Below are 22,005 nucleotides of genomic sequence, written 5' to 3'. Positions count from 1 at the left end.
AAGAATGTTTTCAAGACAATCCACTAGTAACTGCATAGCACAGTGACACAGCCTGTGTCCAAATAATGGTTATATAAGCCAGCCAAGAAATCAAGGAACACAAACCATTCCTTTTGAGATGACATGACTATACAGAACAAATGTCTGCTACAGATAACGTCATGTACAGTTCCTCAACTCCTCAGTGTGCGAGGAAGTGTGGAGGCCGCTAAAACTTGAATCTGCCTCAGTGCCTACCGCCAGAAACTAAGGCCAATTTCCCAAAGTGAAATCTAATTTTCTGGACTCTGCCTCCTGTCCACAATTCTAAATGAGAGGCAAACACAACCCAAAAGAGGACACCAAAAAGTAGTCAGTGTTCAGGGCCTTGAATTCTGGCAAAAGGAGAATGACAAATCTTCCTAGATTACCCAATTAGGTAAAATGAAATGAGAAAAAAAACCCCAAAAAAACGCTTTCCTTTAAAAATAGTCACATTATAAAATAAGATCTATAAAAATTACTCCTCCAATTTATCACAAGTCTAGGAGCTACTTGTTATTGCAATTGCTTTTTTGGGGGAAGCCCGGGGGATGGGAATTAAAATCCCTTTAGAAGCTTTTCATATGAATGCCCCTACAAAATCCAAAGTAGGGTTACTCTGCCGTGTTCTTTGGAAATGGAAAACCCATCCATACTGTTGGCATTTAAACACAGACATAAATGAAAACCAGAATTTCAAAGCAAGGCCATGGACTTGTACTTCTGTAATACAGAGGAAAAGGAAAAGGCTAATGTTTATAGGTCTCTGGGTGTAGAACAAGAAATGAAGAGTTCTGACATTCTGGGAAGGGAGAAAAATTCCACATGCAAGACAGACATCCAAAATGGCTCAACATAATTTATTTTTTATGTTAAAATGTACAGAGTTCTTTTGAAAGTACTTGCTAGAAAGGGAAAAAAAGGTATTACATACAAGGAGAGGAAGGGAGGCCGGCTGGCCCAGGAGCGCGTGACATGGAGAGATACAAAGGCATCTAGGCACCCCTTCCCCTTAGCTTACAAGTCACCAGGAACAAAGTACAAAGAGGTTACAAAACAGGAAAAGCAAATATAAACAGACAGGATAGACGTGGCTTCCTTTGTACATGCGGCTTTTAGAGGCATCTGGAGCTCTATTCACACACGCTAGAGATCTCTTTAAAGAGAATTTTTATCTTTCTTAAAATAGTTTTTAATATTCTACAACAAAGATAAAAAATTTTAAAGATGGAATGAAATGAAAAAGCTCTCATTTTAAAAGGCATCAAAGTCACTAACAGTGAGTTTTTAAATTTATTTTTTAGAAGATTACCCAAGTTATCTTGCTAAAAATACATTTTTTTAAAACAGAAGTGAAAAAATGACAGGTACCAATATTACTGTGTTGGATAATTTCTTTTATAATATAGAAAAGAACATTTTTTTCTACAATAGTTCTACAGTCACAAAGAGGCTTGTGGAAAAGGGAGCTGCCCGATTGAATTTTTTTTAAAGAAACAAACAAAACCAAACACAACCGCAAACCAACAGAAACTGAATTCACGGCCCTCATTTCAACAGCTTCTCCTTCTGCCTTGACCCACCCTCCTCCCAATATACCTCCCTCCCGACCCACCCCGTCCCCACCCCAACCAGGAAGCAATGACACAGCTGAAGATGTAGGGCGAGGGCAGCACAGTGCACTTTCTACATAGATGACTGGGAACTGGAATAGTATATACAGAGAAACTGGGTCCTACACAGCCTTGCACATGCTCAGAGCTGAGAGTGGGAAGATGTGGAATTCTGCCTGTTTCTACCTAGCACGCTTGAGAAAATCAATTAAAGTGTATAAAAAAACCAACAAACCTGTGCATTTGAAAAAAGTTAATGCCTAATTAGTACTTTAAAAATTTATCTATATAAAATGTACAAATAAAGGAGAGAATTTAATGCTTACAGATATTTCTTTAAGCAGTACTTCCCCCTTTTGGATATTTGACTGCACATACCAAGTGGTATAATAGTTTCCATCTTCTAATGATGGTGTGTGTGTATATATATATATATATATATATATATTTTTTTTTTTTTTTTTTACCTATCCCTGGAGCAAGTAATAGGAAGAGAATGGGCGAACTGGTTGCACGAGAGAAAAAGAGAAGGGAGTTGGGAGCAACACATGAACCTGCGTTATAACATCCTGCGGTCCAGATCTGCCCTACTGTGCTGGTGGTCGGTCTGTCCCTCTTCTCATTAGCCACTCACAGGACAGGTGCTTGTGCACTCTGATTCACAGGGGATGAACTCAAGATCTCAAAAGACAAATGAAAACTAGAGGTATGTATCATTTAGATAGCTATGAAACTCACACTGTGATCTCCCTTCTGACACATATCTGCGCCATCTCTTCCAACATAAAAATAAACAGTGTCAATGGTTTGTCAGTTATTTTTCAAATCACTAAAGTGTACAGTCATCCACCAACATTTTAAGAAAGAACGTTAAGAGGCAAATCACTGGGGACTGCTATTTGAGTTTTATCAGTCAAAGGCTCAAGCATCAAGACCCTCAGCATTTCAAAGTACATACTAGAAACAAGAGGCTAGGTGGAGTGTGTGCGTTATGGCTGATTCACCAGGTGGTAAAAAACAAGAGGTTAATCTCCTCTTTTTGATTGTTAATTGACCATCTCTATTCCTCCAAAGGCTGGATTTGGATTGCAAACAGCTTTTCTCTGAGATTCTGCTGTTAATTGAGACTTACAGTATTTTTGTGTCTCTGAGTGCTGAGTGGGAGTATTTTAAAAAAGAAGAAAATTATATTACACTTGATTCAAGAACAAAGATTTCAATGAAGTCCGTCTATAAAGAAACATTCTTGGGGAAGGGTTTCAAGAGGTGTGTGTGTGGGGAGTGGAGGGGATTTTAAAAGGAGAAGCATTTTCCTGCCTCACTTTATTAATAATAATAATAATAATATTAACAATAATAAGTTTAAGGAGCTTGGGTTGTTCTCCACGTCCCCGTCCAAGTCTCCCCTAAGTGCCTCCTGCTGGAATGAAGTAGGAAATGAAAGGTTGCGTTTGGAGGAAAGGGTCTGGTTAACCCTTGAGATGTATATAACATTTAAAAATGACAACATTGGGAGCTGCAAACAGTGAGGGGAAACATACATTTTAAAATAAAGATAATTCACTGTTACACAAATTCTGTCCATGTGGTATGTAAAGAAAGTAAGGCTCTTTTTAATTATGAAAAGATTTTGTGCATGTTTCCCCATCCCCAAATCCATTTTTAGATGAGTTCTACTGTAAAATGTTCAAGATTGTGAAGAAAACCAAAACCCAGAACAAAATGAACCCAAAAAAAGAGAAGATCAGGTTTTCTAAAAAATAAAATAAACCAAAGAAAAATTCCTCTAAATCTACAGCAATATTTTAACTGGAAAAAGGTCCATTTTTCTCTGGTTTGTCAGTATAAAAGGTTCCTTTATTTATATATATTTAAGTTTTTGATTGCAAGTCCATCTTGCTCATCTTCTCATGTAAGGTCCATTGAGTGACTGCTTGGGTACGCCAGCAGCGTTCATGTAGCTGTGATGGGAGGGGCCCGTGTACATCATGTTCCCGTGAGGGTTTGGCTGCATAGGCTGCTGGGTATAGGCCTGGCTCCCCATCATTCCCATCTGCATCTGCATAGGATACTGTGCTGTCTGGTTCATGTAGGCAGGGTTACTATGGTAACTGCTGTTCATCATGGGCTGTGTCATTCGATAGCTGTTCATGGCATTCAAGGTGTTCATATTCATGGAATTGACATTATAGGCGGGGGTAGGCATCAGATTAACCCCCATGTTCATGCCACGCTGAACAGCCAGTGCACGAGGGCCAGCCTGCATGGCAACTGCCGACGGGCTGCGGCCATACAGCTGCTGCTGGTGAGCAGCCGCAGAGGGCAGTGGTGCAGACTTGGAGCGGATGGAAATGTGCCCCTTCACTGGCATTTGCCCTTGCAATCTCTGCGTGTGAGGAATGCCAATGTTGGTGGCAGACATGTTGCACTGGAGCAGAGGAGATGTGAGGTTCATGGTAGTGGATGCCAAGTTTGGGGGTGGTGTCATGGTGGCTTGTGCTTGAGGAGTCCCAGCTAAGGGATGAGACGGAGCCAGCTGAGCCAGTCCTGTATTGGACAGAGAAACACTGGTTGCATAGGAAGTCACAGCAGGAGAATGGCTATAAGGCATGGCATGAGGGTCCATAATGGTGTTGGTCAGCTGCTGCAGCTTGGCTAGGCTGAAGGTGGCTGATGGTTGAGAGTAGCTGCCAGCACCAAAATCCCCTGGAATCCTCTCATAGATACTTATGTTCCCAGTGCTTCCAGATTCTGGTATCTCCATGATCATAGGAGCTGGGGTGAAACTGTTATTCATACTACACTGTGACAGCGGGGGCTGCTGCTGGGGAGGGGGTGGGGGCGGAGGCTGCTGGGGTTGAGGCTGCGGCTGCTGCTGTGGCTGCTGCTGGGGTGGTGGAGGCTGCGGTGCTGGTTGTGGTTGTGGCGGCGGTGGCTGCGGCTGCTGTGGAGGTGGTGGCGGTGGCTGCTGCTGCTGGTTACTGGGAGGCCTCTCCACCACGCAGCTCTGAGGTGATTTGATGCTGCAGTTGGCAGCAGGCTGGACACTGCTCTGCTGCATCATGCTGCAGCTGCTGCCCATGCTGGCCATCTGCTGAGTGACCACACAGCTGCTCTGGGTGAGGCTGCTGGAGGACGACAGCCCACCGTAGGAGCAGCTGCTCTGGGAAGAGCTGTTCCCACAGATGCTGCCACCCATCGTGGAGTCATAACTGCTCGGGTTCTCATAGTTTTCAGTGGTGCTCTCAATGCTGCCCAGGTCACTGAAGCCGCTGTCCACCACCTGCTGAGAGTGGTCTGATACAGAAGGCACATCCATCATGGGGCTGGTCTCCATGTTCTGCATAGAGGGTGCGGACAGGGATCCTTGTTCTGGGCTGATCTGGGTGTAGCCACTCTCAAGGGCAGGCACGTTGGGACTGCTGACCGAACGGACTGACTGGCTGGGGTGAGACTGAACAGAGGAGATCGGGCTGTTATGTTCTGATGCATGACAGTCTTCAACCATGGACATCTGAGGGTCCTCGTCAGCCTGGGTATAACTCTGCAGAGTCTGACATGCCGCGAGAGTTTCCTCACAGTCCTGGTAGGCGCTCTCATGCTCATTGCTTTCTTCTTGAGTCAAAGACTGCACTGCCTGTACAGTTTCCAGATCCAGTTCACTATGAGGAATCTCTTCCTCCTCTTTTAATTCGATTAACTCTTCCTTAGTGTGGGAGTCTTCTTCGTGGTCGTCCTCAGACCCAGGCATCTGCTCTGACACCACGGACGTGTCATGGGAAGGTTGCTCCTCTTCGGAATCCAGCTCAGTTTCCTCTTTATCCTTTATCTTTTCCCTACTCTTCTGCATATTAGCATCTAAAAAAGACTCTTGAACACCAGGCTCCTCCTTGACATCTTCCCTCTTGGGCTGTTCCTCCAGCTCCTTTTTCTTTGTGGACTCCAGGTGGCCATCATCCTCATCATCAGCATCGTGGTCATCATTCTGGGCAGTCTCTGCAGCTGCGTCCTCCTCCTCCTCTGGTTCTGGCTCCTCTAATTCCTGCTGCTCCTCCTCTGACTGCCTCTGCTCCTCTGAGACACGGGGCTTCTCTTCTTCCTCCTCCACCTCGGGCTCCTTGGTTTCGGTCTCAGGACTATTGCTGCTGTCTGCTGGAGAGGCTACTGGGACTTCACTGTTGGCTGCATCCTCTTCCTCACCCTCTTCAGCCTCTTCTGCCTCTGCTTGCATCTCCTCCTCCTTCCTCTCCTCGGTTAGGGGCATGTCTTCTTTTGGCTCAACAGTTTCTTCACTCTCCTGGATCTTGGGTTTACGTCCAGCTTTAGGAATGGGGACGACGGGCTCAATGACGCATGCTTGAGTAGAAACTGGCATGATTTCCCGACTCAACTTAAATCCTGGTTTTCGACCAGGTCTTTTCTTCCAGTGGATTGGTTTGCGACTCTTGCCTTTGGGCCATCCCTTTTTCTTTTTCAAAGGTGTGGATGTATCTGGCTCAAGAGGAGAATTCTTCACATCACGTTTTCGCAAGAGAGACACTGGCTTTAGGATAGGAGTGTCTATACAGGAAGGGAAAAAAAATAAAGACAGGTTACAAGGTCTTACATTTTCTAGTTCTTTCTTCTGAGACTAGCATGTACAACAGAAATGACTTTATTAATCATTACTTTTAAAAACTGCTGATTGTCTTTATTTTAAAGTTAAGAACCTACAGGATAAAATTAATTAGTGGCATTCTAAGTCACAGTGAATTGGCAGAACTATGAAAGAATCCTGGTCAACATTATGTTATAAGACACTAGTTGGAACCAATTTAAGACTATCATCATCAGCTGCATGGCTGTGGGAAGATACTCTACGTTTCAGTTTCTGCATCTGTAAAATGGAGATGAACTTTATAAAGAGGCAAATAAGTAGTAAGCAGTACTTTTATCAAGTTGTCTCTACTAAAAGTTACAAATTAGCTTATTTCCTCTTTTTTTTTCTGCTTGTGATTTATATTATATCTCCGATTTTCTTAGTTGCCACAAATCATCACTTCAGGTAGTATGATGAGCCAATTACTTTAGGCGATGACTGAGCCATTGTATGTGAACAGCTGTTCAGTTAATGTTGTGTTTGTATGGGAATAGCTGCAAAGCATTTATTTAGTCCTAAACAAAAACTGACATTTAGACCTAGACAAACAAGAAAAAATTAAAGCACCAATTACATTCATTAAAAATAAATTTTATATTATTAGCATTTTTTTTAAAAAAAGGTAAATTATACGTAACATAAAACTTAAAATTTTAATCATTTCTAAGTGTAAGTTCAATGGCATTAAGTACACTCACATTCCCCATTAATTTTTAAAGGATAAGAACACCAAGACAAGAACATGATGCGGTGGGGGCACAGCTAAAAAGAAGACATAGTTAGTAGTAGCAACTTGAAAGTCAACAAAGGAAATGGCTGCATCAGCAAAAATCTAAGTCAACAGGAACTTCTGCAGGGGTACTATTTTAGTGTACAATGATCTAAGACAGAATGTAAAGTGCCAAATTTACAAAATAAATTTTTAGTTTCTTAGTTATGTACTTCAAAACATAACAAGTTAAACTTTATAGAATCATTCATGATAGAGCAAACAACTCATTCATTTTATCACTATTTTATTAAAAGTATTTGTTGGCCAGGCCTGTAATCCCAGCACTTTGGGAGTCCGAGGCAGGCAGATCACTTTGATGTCAGGAGTTTGAGACCAGCCTGGCCAACATGGTGAAACCCCGTCTCTACTGAAAATACAAAAATTAGCCGGGCGTGGTGGCATGCACCTATAATCCCAACTACTTGGGAGGCTGAGGCATGAGAATCGCTTGAACCTGGGAGGTGGAGGTTGCAGTGAGCTGAGATTGTGCCTCTGCACTCCAGCCTGGGTGACAGAGAGAGACTGCATCTCAAAAAAAATAATTTAAAAAAAGTATTTGTTATATAGACAATACGAGAATGGAGGAAATGCAAGTTTATCTTCTAGACTTGAAACTGAATTTTTAAAAGAATTAAAAAGTTTAACTAGTTAATGCATAAAAGCTAAAGGTTTATGTACCGAGACTGGACAAACAGATTTCTTCAAATTTACCCAACAAAGTAAAAAAGCTCATTCTGAGCCCATGGGAGATAAACACTCTGCAGATGCAGGCAGCATGACACACTGGGAAAACTTTAGGCTAGGGTGGAAAAGACTGGTTTCTGACCTGGTTCATATATATGAGAGCTAGTTTCAGTATCTCTAGAGAAGAAATGATAACTAGGCTACTTTACAAGTAAATAGTTGGATTTGTATCTACACTATAAAATGTATTTTGAGTTACTGTTACCATTTGTGAGAAATCCACTACTAGTTGGGTAAGACACATTAGAGATACAATTCAGGAAAGACTCCTGAACAGATCTGACACAAGTTCTGATTTACATGAATCTGCTCTTTCTGGAGAATTGTCTTCTTAGCATTCACTCATTTAACACCAGTTACTGAGCACCTGGCTTAAGCACTCAGCATACAACAATGAGCAAAACAGACTAAGTCTAAAGAATGCACATTCTAGTGAAGGGTTACTACATCTTCCTGATGCTGAGTCCAACTCTCCCATTAACTAAAGATTCTGATAAAGGCTTAGAAAGAATTAGGCAAAAAAGAACAGTTGCCTAATTGTAAGATATTTTCTGCAGAGGCAAATTAATATAGGTTCTGAGTTGAAGGGAAAACACATTTAAAAATCAGCATGGATATACTTGATATAACTTTTTAGAGACTGCCAAACGTTCCTGTTCTTGCTTAGTGGGTTGTGTTCATTTTTCAGCCTTTTTACTGAAGGTCCGTCACTGCTACTGCTGTATATCTGAAGACAATAATCCACAGTGAGTGAGTTCTGTAAAACATACCATCAGCGTCATCTGACTCTTCATCTTCTTCTTCATCTTTAGACTTCCTCTTAGAAGAGGACTGACACCTGAGTACATCCTGCGAAGACAAACAATGGAAGTATTCTCTAGGGAAAAGTTCATTTTCATCCTCTTCCTCCTCTTCTTCATCGATCTCAAAGGTGGGTTCTAATCTTGGCATTGGCCTCTCAGAGTCAGAATCTTCAAAAGGTTCATCTAACACTTCAGTGGTCTCAGAAATAGTTTCCGTGACTACACTGCTATTGTGGTGTTTGCGCTTTCGGACTCTCCTCCTTCGGTGGAGAAATGGTTTCTGTTTAATAGAGAAAGCAAGTATTTACAGTTAGGAACACTATCTTTTCTATTAATAACACGAAAACAGTTTTAAAACCAAATAGAATTAGCACATATAAAATGAAGATGTTGTTTGCCAAAAAATATTTTGAATATTATTTCAAAATACTATAGTAAGATAATATACTTATTATACATACAAAGGTGTTAGGCAACTGAACACAACTTTGTAAAAGAATAGGCAGCCATCTCCAAATAGCAGACATGATAATTCTCTTAATAGTTCAGTTAAATTTAGCACCCTAGAGAGTTGCCTATTTTAATACTGAAATGACCCAGAGGCTAATCCCTTAACTTTTTCTTAAGAGCAAAAGAGAAATAAAAACACTTTGTCTTACAGCACTACTGTGAAGGTTTGCAGAACTATCAGTAAAGTTGTATGCCATTTTCATGAACTACTCATAAAAAGTTGTGGAATGTAGAAATAAAAAGTTGTGGAATGTAGAAACATGGGGCTGAAATGTATTTACTTAGTGTTAGTGAAATATTTCAAAGTAAAATAAATCTGTTACTGAAATTTGGGCACACTGAGCACAACTTCGCACTGGACTGACCAAGTAGCTTAAATTATACAACTAAGATCACAAAATAAGAGATGATGCCCCAGAGATGATCTAATCCAATCCCTTCATTCTACAGAAGTCAGAAAGGCTATAAGACTTGCTTAAGTTCACACACCCAGTCAAAGCATTTATTCATTAACTTCAAAATTACTTTGCATGTGAGCTTACTGCCTATTCTTTTTTTTTTTAACATGATTTGTTTTACTTCATAAACTAGCAATATAAGCGGTAGGATGACAAAGATCTATTCTTCATGATCATGCAATGAACAGCAGAGTTAGTCAATGTTCAACTTTTCTCTGCTTCAAACTTACTAGTCCCAATTGAGTATGTGAATTTTCAAATTAGATTAGAAACGGCCTGGTCTTTGGAGAAATGGCTGATTCTAGGACTAGGGCATGAAATATACAAGATAAACTTGAAGCATCTTGTAGTGCCAAAAAGGAAATGCTTAAAATCAAACAAAAAGACTCCACAATGACAACAACAGTATATATGTTAAACACAGGAGGCCAGGCGCGGTGGCTCATACCTGTAATCCCAGCACCTTGGAGGCCAAGGCAGGTGGACTGCCTGAGCTCAGGCGTTCAAGACCAGCCTGAGCAACACAACAAAACCCTGTCTCTCAAAAGTACAAAAAATTAGCCAGGCGTGTTGGAACATGCCTGTAGTCCCAGCTATTCAAGAGGCTGAGGTGGGAGCATTGCTTGCATCCCAGGAGGTGGAGGTTGCAGTGAGCTGAGATCATGCCGCTCCACTCCACTCCAGCCTAGGTGACAGAGTAAGATTCCATCCGGGGGCGGGGGGGGGGGGAAGAAGCGCAAAAGGGAAACAGAAAGAGAGAAAAGAGCTCCTAATGGTCAAAACTGGAACAATTTAAGCAACAAATTTTAAAAAGTAGTACTACTGGATTATAAGCCGAAGTATCACGTAAATATCTGAGTCCATAATGATATAAATAAATGCTTGGATAAATAAACAGATGAGGGAGAAAGGACAAATCTCCCAAGCAGAAATTCAAATTTATGGTGAGCCTCCATTCTGAGGGGGCAGAAATCTTAAGTGTAACTATATGCACAGTGACTTCCTTCCAGTACAGGGAAAAGAAAAAAGAGAAGTAGAAACCTGACAAACAATATCTTAAGCCAGGTCATCAAAGTTAACTTCAACAGGGAAAAATCATATTGATAATACTCTCATATTTGATACTTGTTTCATTTTTACAGATGGGGTCTTGCTATGTCACGCATGTTGGAGTGCAGTGGCTATTTACAGGTACAATCATTGTGCACGACAGCCTCCAGCTCAAGTAATCCTCCCACCTCAGCCTCCCAAGCAGCTAGGATTACAAGAGTGACCACTATGCCTAGCTTCCCTATACATACTGATAGATATATGCTGACAGGTACCCTTTAGTTGTATGATGAGAATGGCACTTTACCTCTATTGTCTTCCTGTCAAGAATATATTACCCCATTCTAATATCACGAGGGATCATCTACAAAATACCTGACCAGTCATTCTCAAAACTGTGAAGGCCATCGACACTAAGGAAATTCTGAGAAACTACCAAAACCAAGAGGAACCTAAAGACACACGACTACTAAATGTAATGTGATATGCTGGGTGGGATCCTGGAACAGAAAAAGGACGTTAGGGAAAACTATGGAAATCTCAATAAAGTAAGAACTCTAGTTATTGATGTATCTACACTAGTTCAGTAACTGTGATAGATATACCACACCAATGCAAGGGATTAATAATAGAGGAAACGGGTTGGGGTATGCGAGAACTCTCTGTACTTTCTTTGCAGTAATTCTGTAAATGTAAAACTGCTCTAAAGATATTATTCTTAAAAAAAAAAAAAAAAAAAAAGATCCTGCCTTGCTTTTCAAGACCCTGTAAGGAAAGGAACAATTGTACTGCTTTGGCTGGAAGCTGGCTGAGTGGCTCTTCCAGGGAGCGGCCTCACTTTAGTCTGGCTGCCTCCTGGCAATGCTTAAAATCCACTCCATAGCCTGGGATGTTTCTGGTAAATGGCTTAACAGAATTCATTATCATCATCATACATTATTTAATAACTAATTGGCTATCATTATGATGGAATATAGCTTAGAAAATATTTTTAAAGCAAGAGAGACCAAGTTAAACCACAGGAGGCATGTGTGAGAAGCGGGGAGAGTACAGAGAAAACAGTAGCACCCAAGATGAGTGACTTCACTCTGAGTACAGCAGCACTATGTTCACTTTCCAATTAATTATGTAATATTTTGGCCTCCTTTTCTAACATAAACACTTCTAATCTGTACATACTTCAAAAATATCTTTAAAGCCCCTAAAAGTCATGATTTGAACATCAAACCAGTAAGCTGAAAAAAAGTTTGTTTGCATCCCAGGAGGTGGAGCCCTTAAATAAGCTTATAAATTCCCATGAATCAAAGACGTCAAACACACACATCTCAAATGCTCACTGGGAAGATCTTGAGCTACAATATATAGAGGCTTAAGGTTTATAAAGCAACACACTAGGAATTTCTAACTTATACTCTTTCAGAAATGTAAGCTAAAATGAAAAGGTGTATGATAAACTGGAATTAGAGGAAGAGAAGACGTGGAAAGAAATGTGTTACCTTTCGCTTCAGCGTGGGCTTTGTGAGAATTGGTGGTGAGCTTGACCGAGGGCTTTCTGGCTCTTCCTCCTCCTCGCTGCTCTCACTGAAGCCCCTCAGGACAGCCCTGTCACCCTCACTGTAGCGGCGGGGCAGCCTCTCATTTCCTTCTGTTAATCTGCACTTCAGAGCCTCAGGGCTTTTCTTGAGCTGTCCTCGCCAGGGCTCAAACCCCTCACTGAGTCTTCTTTTGGGAAGGTCCGGTTTCCCATCCTGGCTTAGCTGCTCCTGAGAGGCCACCAGCTGTTCTTCACTTTCAGTGTATTGTTCCTGGGTGGCTTCTGATTTCTCCTCACATTCTCCATATTGTTCCTGAGGAGCTGAAGACGTCTCTTCCAAGAGCAGTTTAGAATCTTTATCACCGAAGCGTTCCTGGGTTTTTCTGTTCTTCCTCCCCCAGCGGCCCCTCCGAGATGGCTGGCTATTTGCAGGAAGACTATCACGAGGAAGGGCTTGTTTGTTCAAACGTGTAGAACTGACTGGAGCCGTAACTTCTGGTTTCTTTTCACTTTCTACTGAATAAGAATCTTGTTCTTTCTTCTCCCGAGACACAGACTTTCCCACCTGATTTTAGAAAATAAAACAATGCTGGTTAATTTTTCAGTCTTGTTTGCTTACATTTACCTATTCTGACCTTTGAAGTACTGAGAGAAGAAAAGGAAACTGAGTTTTAAAAAGAAAATGATCAATTATTTAACATGGATATTTCCTGTTTCAGCACTGTTTTAAATTCTGTATAGGCATTAGTCATTTAATCTCCCCAACAATCATATGAAGAATTACCACTACATCTCCACTTTACAAATGAGGTGTGTGGGGTACAAAAAAATTTAAGTAATCTGCCCCAGATCACGCAAGAACAAGTGAAGATGCTGGGATAGAAAGCCTGGCAGTCTGACTCTAGAGCCTGTGCTCTGAACCTTTCTGCAGTACCACCCTCAATAAGCAAAGTGAATACTATTGTTCTTTTAAATGTTAAATGAGATTGTTTAACAAAATTTCTCAGAAATAAAAATTTGTAAACAGGGTAGAGGAGACAGGATCTTGGGACACATGACATGGGCAAGAGGAAGGAGGCATTTGAGAAATATGAAAGAAAATTTATGTAATTTTTAAATTTACTTTTATTCTGAATAATTTCATTTTGAAAATTAAACTGCACTAAAGAGGGGCATGGGATTTTTTATGTTTATTAAAGGACACAGGTGTTGAAAAGATGAAGCACTGCTTAAAAAAAAAAGAGCTATAAAAGTATGCATCACATGAAGAATACTGACAATGACACATGCACTACAGTTCACCAGCAACCCTTTAACGGCTAAAGAGATCTGTGTGTCCACGGGATGTTTTGGTGCCCCATTAGAAAACATACACAAGTTTACAATAGTTACTTAATAGTATCTCCACTTCATTTTGTTGTTGGTTTTTTTGGTAGACATGGGTCCTCACTATATTTCCCTGGTTGTCCTAAACTCCTAGTCTCAAGCAGTCCTCCTGCCTGGGCCTCCTAAAGCGCTGAGATTACAGGCAAGAACTACCATACCTAACCTCCATTTCATGTTTTAAAACTGTCAGATTTGGATTCAATTTAGATTTCTCAGCTACTATCCAGCTTAAAATTGAGCTGCTTCTTGGCATCCTAGTAAGAAATATTTTTCTCACAAGTAACACATTATAAGAAATTTGATGGTCTCCTCCTAATTGTCAAAGGCTTAAAAATACCTAAGTAAACCAGGCCCAGTCTTCCTGAAATCTCTACCATTGAAATAAAACTCTTGACGTTCTAATGTCAATTTACTTTTCTGTGAAAGATTATCATAATATATTACCATAAATACTCATGAAATCAAAAATATATCTTCTGTCATCAAAAATAGAGACTATTCATGCCCTTACACTGATCTCTAATTCTCTTTCCTGGCACTGTGGCTCTTCGTTTTCTCCTTCCTCAGCCTCCTCTTCTTCTTCCTCTGAGACCACAGAGTTGGACACTATGACTGGAGTCCAGCGCAAACATTCTGGATCTACATCTACAGGTCGCAAATTCAGCTGAAGCTTTGCCATGTGATCCTGGATAAGTTTTTCCCGGCGGATAATCACAAATCTGGAACCAGAGAAAAGTTTATAGCAATCAACCATGTACGAGATGTACATAAAAATGAATGTGGAGATGAGACCCCTGGTGAGGCCTGTAGATGATGATGGGTACTGCAAAGATAGCCTGCCCGGGAAGATGGAACGCAGAAATGTGACACCACATGAAGACGACCAGAAGCGTGAAGCAGGACAAACGCTTCGCTCTCTACCGTAGCCGTGGACTGTTTTCACTGCCTACTGTCTCACATGTCCCGCTCCGGAAGTTCTGCTGCTCTTCGGCATTCTCTTTCCTATTCTCCATTTATTTGGCTCAAATGCCTCCTTTCTTTGTGACCTTTTTCTGACCACTTTAGGGAAGGGTGAACTGTCGTTCTTCCTTTCAATCTATATTCACTTTGTGCCATTTATATGAAAATTTATCATGGGCATTTTATTTAATGACTCTGTTTCTAGACTGGTTACTTCTTGTATTGTGAAAGAGCTCCCAATACTAGAATATGAAAGATTCAGTAGCTTAGGTTCAAAAATTAGGAGGAATACCAGAAAAACAGTTCAGTTTAAAAAGCATATATAAAGACTATATATAGACCATATATATATACATACAGTCAATCAAATAAAATATCCTAGAAAGGAAAATGATATCTCATTATCACCAAGTATATCATTTATATTAGTTAATGCCCTTTCATCAATAATCTGACTGGTTGATCCAAAAAACTTCAACCTAATTATCTTTCAAAGGTACACAAAAGGATGTGATACTCACTGGTCACTACGGAAGTCCAGCATTCGTAGGTGGTGGAGTGTGGAAGTGATGTCTTGAGGGCAGATTCCAGTCAACTTGCTTAACTTCTTAATGCTGATCTGCTTGTCATTTTGGTGATAAAGGCACTCCAATATTACACTTTTCCAATATGCCATGTAGGAAAGACGACCCAGATCGGATAACGGTTTCTCTGGAGACCCTGCTTGGCCTTCACGCTTTGATAACAAATAACCTAAAGAATCACAAATAACTCAAATCAGAACTAGGTTAGAGACTCTGGAAAACTGGATTCACCAAAAGAACAATCCCCTCTTCTACAACCAAGAATAACTCCAAAGATAAATTCCTTCAAAAAAAAGAAAGAAAAAAATTGCAAAACTACTTTAAAACAAATTTGCAGAAAGAATACAAAATTTGTATGTATTGAAGACTCAGTATTATTATGTCTACAGTTAATAATCAGTCACCTTATTAAAATATTCAAAGTGTTAAAAATCAGGACTCTTAACAGTTTCGTTCAACGTTCTGGGGAAAACAAGCCTTGCATGCTTTATTTGGACCACTAGGTGGCAACTGCTGTATCTGAACTGAGAAGTCCAAAGTACAAAAGAATGCTTTCCTTTTCACATAATCCTATTAGAACTGTAGTTCTGTAAGCAAATTAGATGACAATCTTTCACTTCAACCAAAACTCCTCACAATTACCTATCACTCTAACTCCAGGCAAGCAGGACTGCCAACATAAGTGTGGAACTGTGGACTCTGTCCTCTATAGTGCATGACTCTCAAGAACTGAAAAACAAAGGCCTAACTTCTAAGGAAAAGCATCGAAAATGGAGATGGCAGAGAAAGTTATTTTTACTGTTTAAAGAAAATGTAAAAGCAGTCTAAGAATGTTATTTTGGAAACATATTACATTAGGAAAAGTAAATACAAACATTACTGTTATTGCATGGACAGTCTGTATACCACAAACACACAACCCCCCCAATCACCAAAAGTAAAATATTTTTCCTAACTTTGCAATTTAATGGTATATATAACATGTCTAATTGAGTCCTATTTCAAAACAATATATTAACATTAAAGGAAGTAATCTGAGTTCCATCCCCTACTGCTCATCTAAAAAGACCAGAAAATGTGTAAAACAACCAGTAGTACATGCTTCCAATAAAATATAAACAGAAGGACAGTCTAAAGCCAAGAAGAGGCTTAATTAACATCTCAAGACTGGAATCAAAATCCTTTGTTTGAACCATTAGTTCTGCATATATTCATTTAAATATCATTTTATAGCAGTATCTGAGGTAAAATATTCCCTCAAATTACTATTTCATTTTGTTTCACCAACGTGTGAAACAAAGTACAAAATATAGTTCCACAATGATCTCTTCAGAACTGTGAGCTGTTACTTTTGAACTCAGATTAAACAATTTTCTCTATCATTCACTTCTTCAGATATTTAAAGATGTGTTGCATATGTTTAACTGCTAGGTAGAGCCTACCTAAAAAATGCACACATTTTCTCAGATAACTGAATAACAAAACTAGGGCAAGCACAGTACTTCTTCTTCCTTTTTTTTTTTGAGATGGAGTTTCGCTCATCGCCCAGGCTGGAGTGCTGTGGCATGATCTCAGCTCACTGCAACCTCTGCCTCCCGGGTTCCAGCAATTCTTCTGCCTCAGCCTCCCGAGTAGCTGGGATTACATGTGCCTGCCACCACACCCAGCTAACTTTTTGTATTTTTAACAGAGATGAGGTTTTTGCCATGTTGCACAAGCTGGTCTCGAACTCCTGACCTCGTGATCCGCCCACCTTGGTGTCCCAAAATGTTGGGATTACAGGTGTGAGCCACTGCGCCTGGCTCACAGTACTTCCTTATTATCTCTAATTGAAGTAGTTATACAATGTTTTTAGTATTATTAGTATTACTGCATAAAATTAAGTTCCACTGTAAATGAACAGTTGGAAATTAAAGGTATGTGCTATACATCACACAAAATTTTATTCAGTATTAGCTGTTTAAAAATATTTTGTGTCCAACCAAAATAAAAAGGAACGTGTTGCTTTAGGTTTTATTTATTTCCATTTTTATTTTGAGACAGAGTCTTGCTCTGTGGCCCAGGCTGGAGCCTACAATGCAGGGGTAGCACTGCTCACTGCAGCCTCAACCTCCTGGGTGCTCAAGTGATCCTCTCACTTCTGCTTCCTGAGTAGGTGGAACCCTAGGTGCATGCCATCATGCCCACCTAACTTTTTAAATTTTTTGTAGAGACAGGGTCTTGACATGTTGCCTAAGCTGGTCTTGAACTACTGGGCTCAAGCAATCCTCCCACCCCAGTTTTGCAAAGTGCTGGGATTATAGGCATGAGCCACAATGTCCAGCAGTGGCTTTAGGTTTTAAAGACTCATACAGCAATATGACAAGTGATACTAGCAGCCAACAAAGCACCTACAAATCTTTAAAAACATTTATACAGAAGGTCCACTGGAAGAAACCAATGAGAAATTAATATAATCCTTACTGAAATCGATGAGAAACCTGCCATAGCCCTTACGCTGGTATTGAGGAAGAATCATTATACAGGAAACATTGTACTTCTGTTGGCAGTGCTTTTCCTGGTGGAGAAAATACAAGTCAAGTTTTAAAACAGGCTGGTAAAAGTGAGTAATAATGCGAATTAAGAAACAAAGACTAATGGCCAAAACCCACAGCCCTGATCCTTTGGGAATAGCCATATACATCAAGAAAAAACTACCCAACTGGGAGAAGATGGGATAATGTCAAGTCACTGCCATTACCCACAAAGCAACCATCCCAGGAGAGTAAAACTATAAAACAAAACAATGTCATCCAACACCATCTGCAACTCAAAAACAGTATGCCAATGCCTAAGGATCAGCACTGGAATCTGAGTCCCAAACAATCTGTAAAGCTACAAATGATCAATCAGTGTGCCACTCTAGAAGTGAGAAGACTCATTAATTATGTCAGAGTTTTCTTTCTCTCCTGCTCTGGTGCTACTCAGAGCAGTCCTATTAGCTGTATCTAACTTGACACAAAATAGTCATTTTTATAATTTTATAAATGAGTCAGTATATTTTAAGTCATATCTAACTAATGAAGTAGCCTAAAGAATTCTTATAAATGCTTATAAAAAGCTAGTACTTCCCCTTAACTGTTCTATACACTTGGATTTTACCATGGGCTTGCTTAAATAAAAGTATATCTTTTATGCTGTCTGACTAGAAAAGAAACTTTTTCCCTCTAAGGGAATGGAAGATTAAAAAAGGAGAAAATATCCTTTAATCAAAATGCCTTACTACTTTTATTTCTATGCTTAAAGTTCAAATTAGGAAAAGATGATTTAAGCTGAGACAGAACTCAGAGAGCTAATGACTGTTTATTTCACAAGTTCCATGTTATTACCATGGGAAGCGAAGCCATTTAAAACCTTTCTCGTGAGTATTGCCAGCAGTCTATACTCCTTGGAGAATACAGGTTGTTGAATGTTATGCACCTGGTAAGTTTCCAAATGTTCCTTCTATTCTTTCCAAACAACTAGATGACACCTAGGAGGTGCTGCATCTTGTTGTGTCCCCGAGTGAGAACCAGCAAAGACTGTTTCAGATTTCCGTTAAGAAATCAAAAAAACTTTAAGCTAACATACTTACTTTAGAAAAGTAACCAACAAGGTGGCAGCCCTTGACATCATTCTGTGTTAGTACATAAAAAAGAAATGGCTCCACATCATAATAGAGGGTTTTGTGGTCAAGAAACAACTTTGCCAAGAGACACAGGTTTTGACAATAAATGGTACTCACATTCCCATCAACCTAGAGAAATAAACGGAACAAAACAGTCAATAGAGGGTCTCTTTAGTTCTAGAATAACATGTATCAGTTAAAAGCAACTCTAGATATCCACAGTCCAGCCTAGGAGAAGATATCCATGACCAGAACACTGTGGAACCTGGAAGCCATCCTTTGAAATAGTAGTATTATGGTATCTGTTTTTTTGTTTTTTTTTTGAGACAGTCTTACTCTATCGCCCAGGCTGCAGCACAGTGGCGCGATATTGGCTCACTGCAAACTCTGCCTCCCCGGTTCATGCCATTCTCCTGCCTCAGCCTCCTGAGTAGCTGGGACTACAGGCGCCCGCCAATTTTTTTTTTTTTTTTTTTGTATTTTTAGTAGAGATGAGGTTTCGCCATGTTGGCCAGGCTGTGATCTCAATCTCCTGACCTCGTGATCCACCTGCCTCGGCCTCCCAAAGTGCTGGGATTACAGGCGTGAGCCACCGCGCCCGGCTGGTATCTGCTGTTTTAAGACAACCAAATATATAAAACACCGTACCTTCAACAAAGCAGGAACAGCCAGATAAGGAGGTGATAATCTGGTTTTAAAAGAGCAATTTTTGCTTTAATAAAAAGATGAATTGTAGCAATCCTTTGGATAGCAAGCTTCATTTTCAAAGTATTTAACACACAACAAAAGATCTAAATACAATCCTTCTAAAATACATTTATTAGGTAAAGTAAGATCTAACTATGTAGTCTAATCTATGTCAGCAGCCTGAAGCAATGCAATCTGACTACACGATCGGGCTTGAACCCAGATAAAACTACTTGAGGGGGTACTAACTATTGCCAAGCAGAAGTACCAAGTGGGTTCCTCAAGTAATCATGTAGTAAATGCAGCTCCAGGTTGGCCAGGCCCAGGAGGTAGAACTCCAGCTCTTTCACTCCTGGCAGCCTTGTCTGTGTTAATGGAGTTGCCAGAGCTTTCTTTTTTATCAAAATGCCAATGGATGCCCACATAAGCTTCCAAGACACTGTGTGGGATACTAACAGAACTCCTAAACAACCCAGGTAATTTAATATCCTTTTCAAATAGTGTTTTACACCACACCTATCCCAGCTTCTCCCAAGGTAAAGAACTCCTCTACTGATCACTTAAGAGTCTTAGGGAGGACCAAGAAAGTGAGAGACTGAGGGGATCCTGACAATCTGAAATTTTACTGTTAAGAGTAAGTAACAGGGCACATAAGCAAGTATTCAATTAATATTTGGCACGAAAACCACAGAAGTGAGGATCAAGAGCACTACTAACAGCAATAGAGAATCAGAGAGCAGAGGTCACACATCATCATCATCACATTAAGATTTACTATTAAACAGATCTCTGTGAGATATTCCTTTTAAGTAAGTGATAGAAATCCTTTCATTTAAATGCCATATTTCATAGATTCTAAGATGTACTTTTATCACATCTTTATGCAAAATCAACTGGCATTTTATAATCAAATGAAGTTTTAAAAATTGTAATTAGAACTTTTTCCTTTTTACTGATACATAAAATAGTAAGACAATGGTAAGTTGCACAATAGATGCAATATAGGTGGCCTTACATTTGAAATGGGTTAGAGGACAATTACTAAGTATCTACCTTACCTCAAAGACAGAAATATTATTCTTTCTGTAAATCTCATTGGCAGGAGGATGGAACCAACCACATTTCTTCATGTGCTGCTGCAGAATAGTTCTACTTTTCATATATTTTAAACAAAATTCACAAAGATACAATTTGGGAAGCCTGTAAATGATAATTAAACAAAAAAGGGCTTTATATTTTAGAGAATTTCAAACTTGCACAATTATCATCTTTTTGCCTCTCATTACTACCCAGGTAACAGGTTAAAAAACAAAAAAAACAAAAAACCTGCATATGCAAAAATATTGGATGGTAAAATGACAAAATATATAATTCAAATAAATTACTGTATCTTGTCTCATATTAAGTACTGAGATGAAAAGAAAAAAATTAATTTAGTTGCTATCAATTTGGATAGTTATGCTTAAAATATTAGCCTAGAATTAAAGCAAATAATATTTGCTAAGTAGGTTAAGACACACAAAAATGTTTGGTTTATGTGAAGACCACAACTATTTTTTCAAGTTCCCACTCTGAAAGCAGCTTTTAAAATATAATTACAATTTATCTGTAAACATACAACATTCTACTAAAGTTTTTCCCAAAGTTTATTTACGGAACATGAATCCTGCAGGTACTAAGGATTTCATGCTCAAATAAGGGCAAGAGGGCACCTGTTTTTTCCCACCTTTCCTGGGGGATTCACAATGTGCATTAATTCTTCCCATATAATCTCACATCTTATTTTTATTTTTTAAACTGCCATTCAATTCAGCACACTAAAAGCTTCCAAGGAACTTTTGTACTATAATATTACTAAACATCTATGATATACAATATTGTTTTTCAAAATCTCTAATGTTAGCCACACCAATACAACTTGTAATTATATTATTAGTACAACTACTCCAAAATTAAGCACTGAGTGAAACAAATAATGAACTGGCACTATAAACTCAAGAAGCAGGAGCTAAGAGCATGGAAAGCAATGTGTCGTTGGCTACTTTGTTTCCACTGCATTCTGCCTGAAGCCCCACTATTCAGGAGGAACCACCAGATGAAGGTGTTTCCATCTTCACCACCATAGCTACAAATCACAGAATGAAATGGCTCCTTATAAACTTGATCATCTAATATGAGCACTAAATGTATTAAATAAGCCTTACAGGTGACCTATTACTGGGAGACCACCTTCCTGAATACCTGGATTCTGAGTAATTTCTTCTTGAAAGAAAGAGGAAGAATGAGTCTCCTTATGTAGATGTAATGGGTGGCACGCACCTCCCTCCCTGTTTTACTTACCTCTTACCTGTGCTAAATTCTCAATGAGCAATCTTAACTTGTCACGGCATGAAGATACAGAAGTAACACTATCTGTGTACAGTTTCACTTTGAGGGCTAAATATTACAACTAAATACTTCCTATAATACGAATCTGAGAAACTTTAAAAATTCTGTGCTTTTTAAAGTATTTTTGTAAAAATGATAGAGTAAAAAAGTGACAGATCATTTACCAAATCGTGGTAAAGATAAATGCCAACTTTAACAGCATCCAATCCA

General features: G+C 39.5%; 1 protein-coding gene across 1 annotated transcript in view; it reads right to left on the bottom strand.

Moving 5' to 3' along the window:
* Window positions 1–2,100: 2,100 nt before the first annotated feature.
* The window catches only part of KAT6A (K(lysine) acetyltransferase 6A), a 122,300-nt gene continuing 102,395 nt past the window's right edge, over window positions 2,101–22,005 (bottom strand). The window contains exons 10-17 of the mRNA XM_011960650.1: window positions 20,466–20,607; window positions 18,688–18,849; window positions 17,538–17,631; window positions 15,012–15,243; window positions 14,042–14,249; window positions 12,107–12,709; window positions 8,560–8,872; window positions 2,101–6,194 (exon numbers count right to left, since the gene is read on the bottom strand). Of these exons, the coding sequence (XP_011816040.1) occupies window positions 3,535–6,194; window positions 8,560–8,872; window positions 12,107–12,709; window positions 14,042–14,249; window positions 15,012–15,243; window positions 17,538–17,631; window positions 18,688–18,849; window positions 20,466–20,607 (4,414 nt within the window). The 3' untranslated portion in view covers window positions 2,101–3,534. The remainder of the gene's footprint in view (window positions 6,195–8,559; window positions 8,873–12,106; window positions 12,710–14,041; window positions 14,250–15,011; window positions 15,244–17,537; window positions 17,632–18,687; window positions 18,850–20,465; window positions 20,608–22,005) is intronic.

This window comes from Colobus angolensis, unplaced genomic scaffold (assembly GCF_000951035.1).
Source record: "Colobus angolensis palliatus isolate OR3802 unplaced genomic scaffold, Cang.pa_1.0 Scaffold52, whole genome shotgun sequence".
Classification (NCBI taxonomy): domain Eukaryota; kingdom Metazoa; phylum Chordata; class Mammalia; order Primates; family Cercopithecidae; genus Colobus; species Colobus angolensis.
This window is presented reverse-complemented; position numbering and strand designations above follow the sequence as displayed.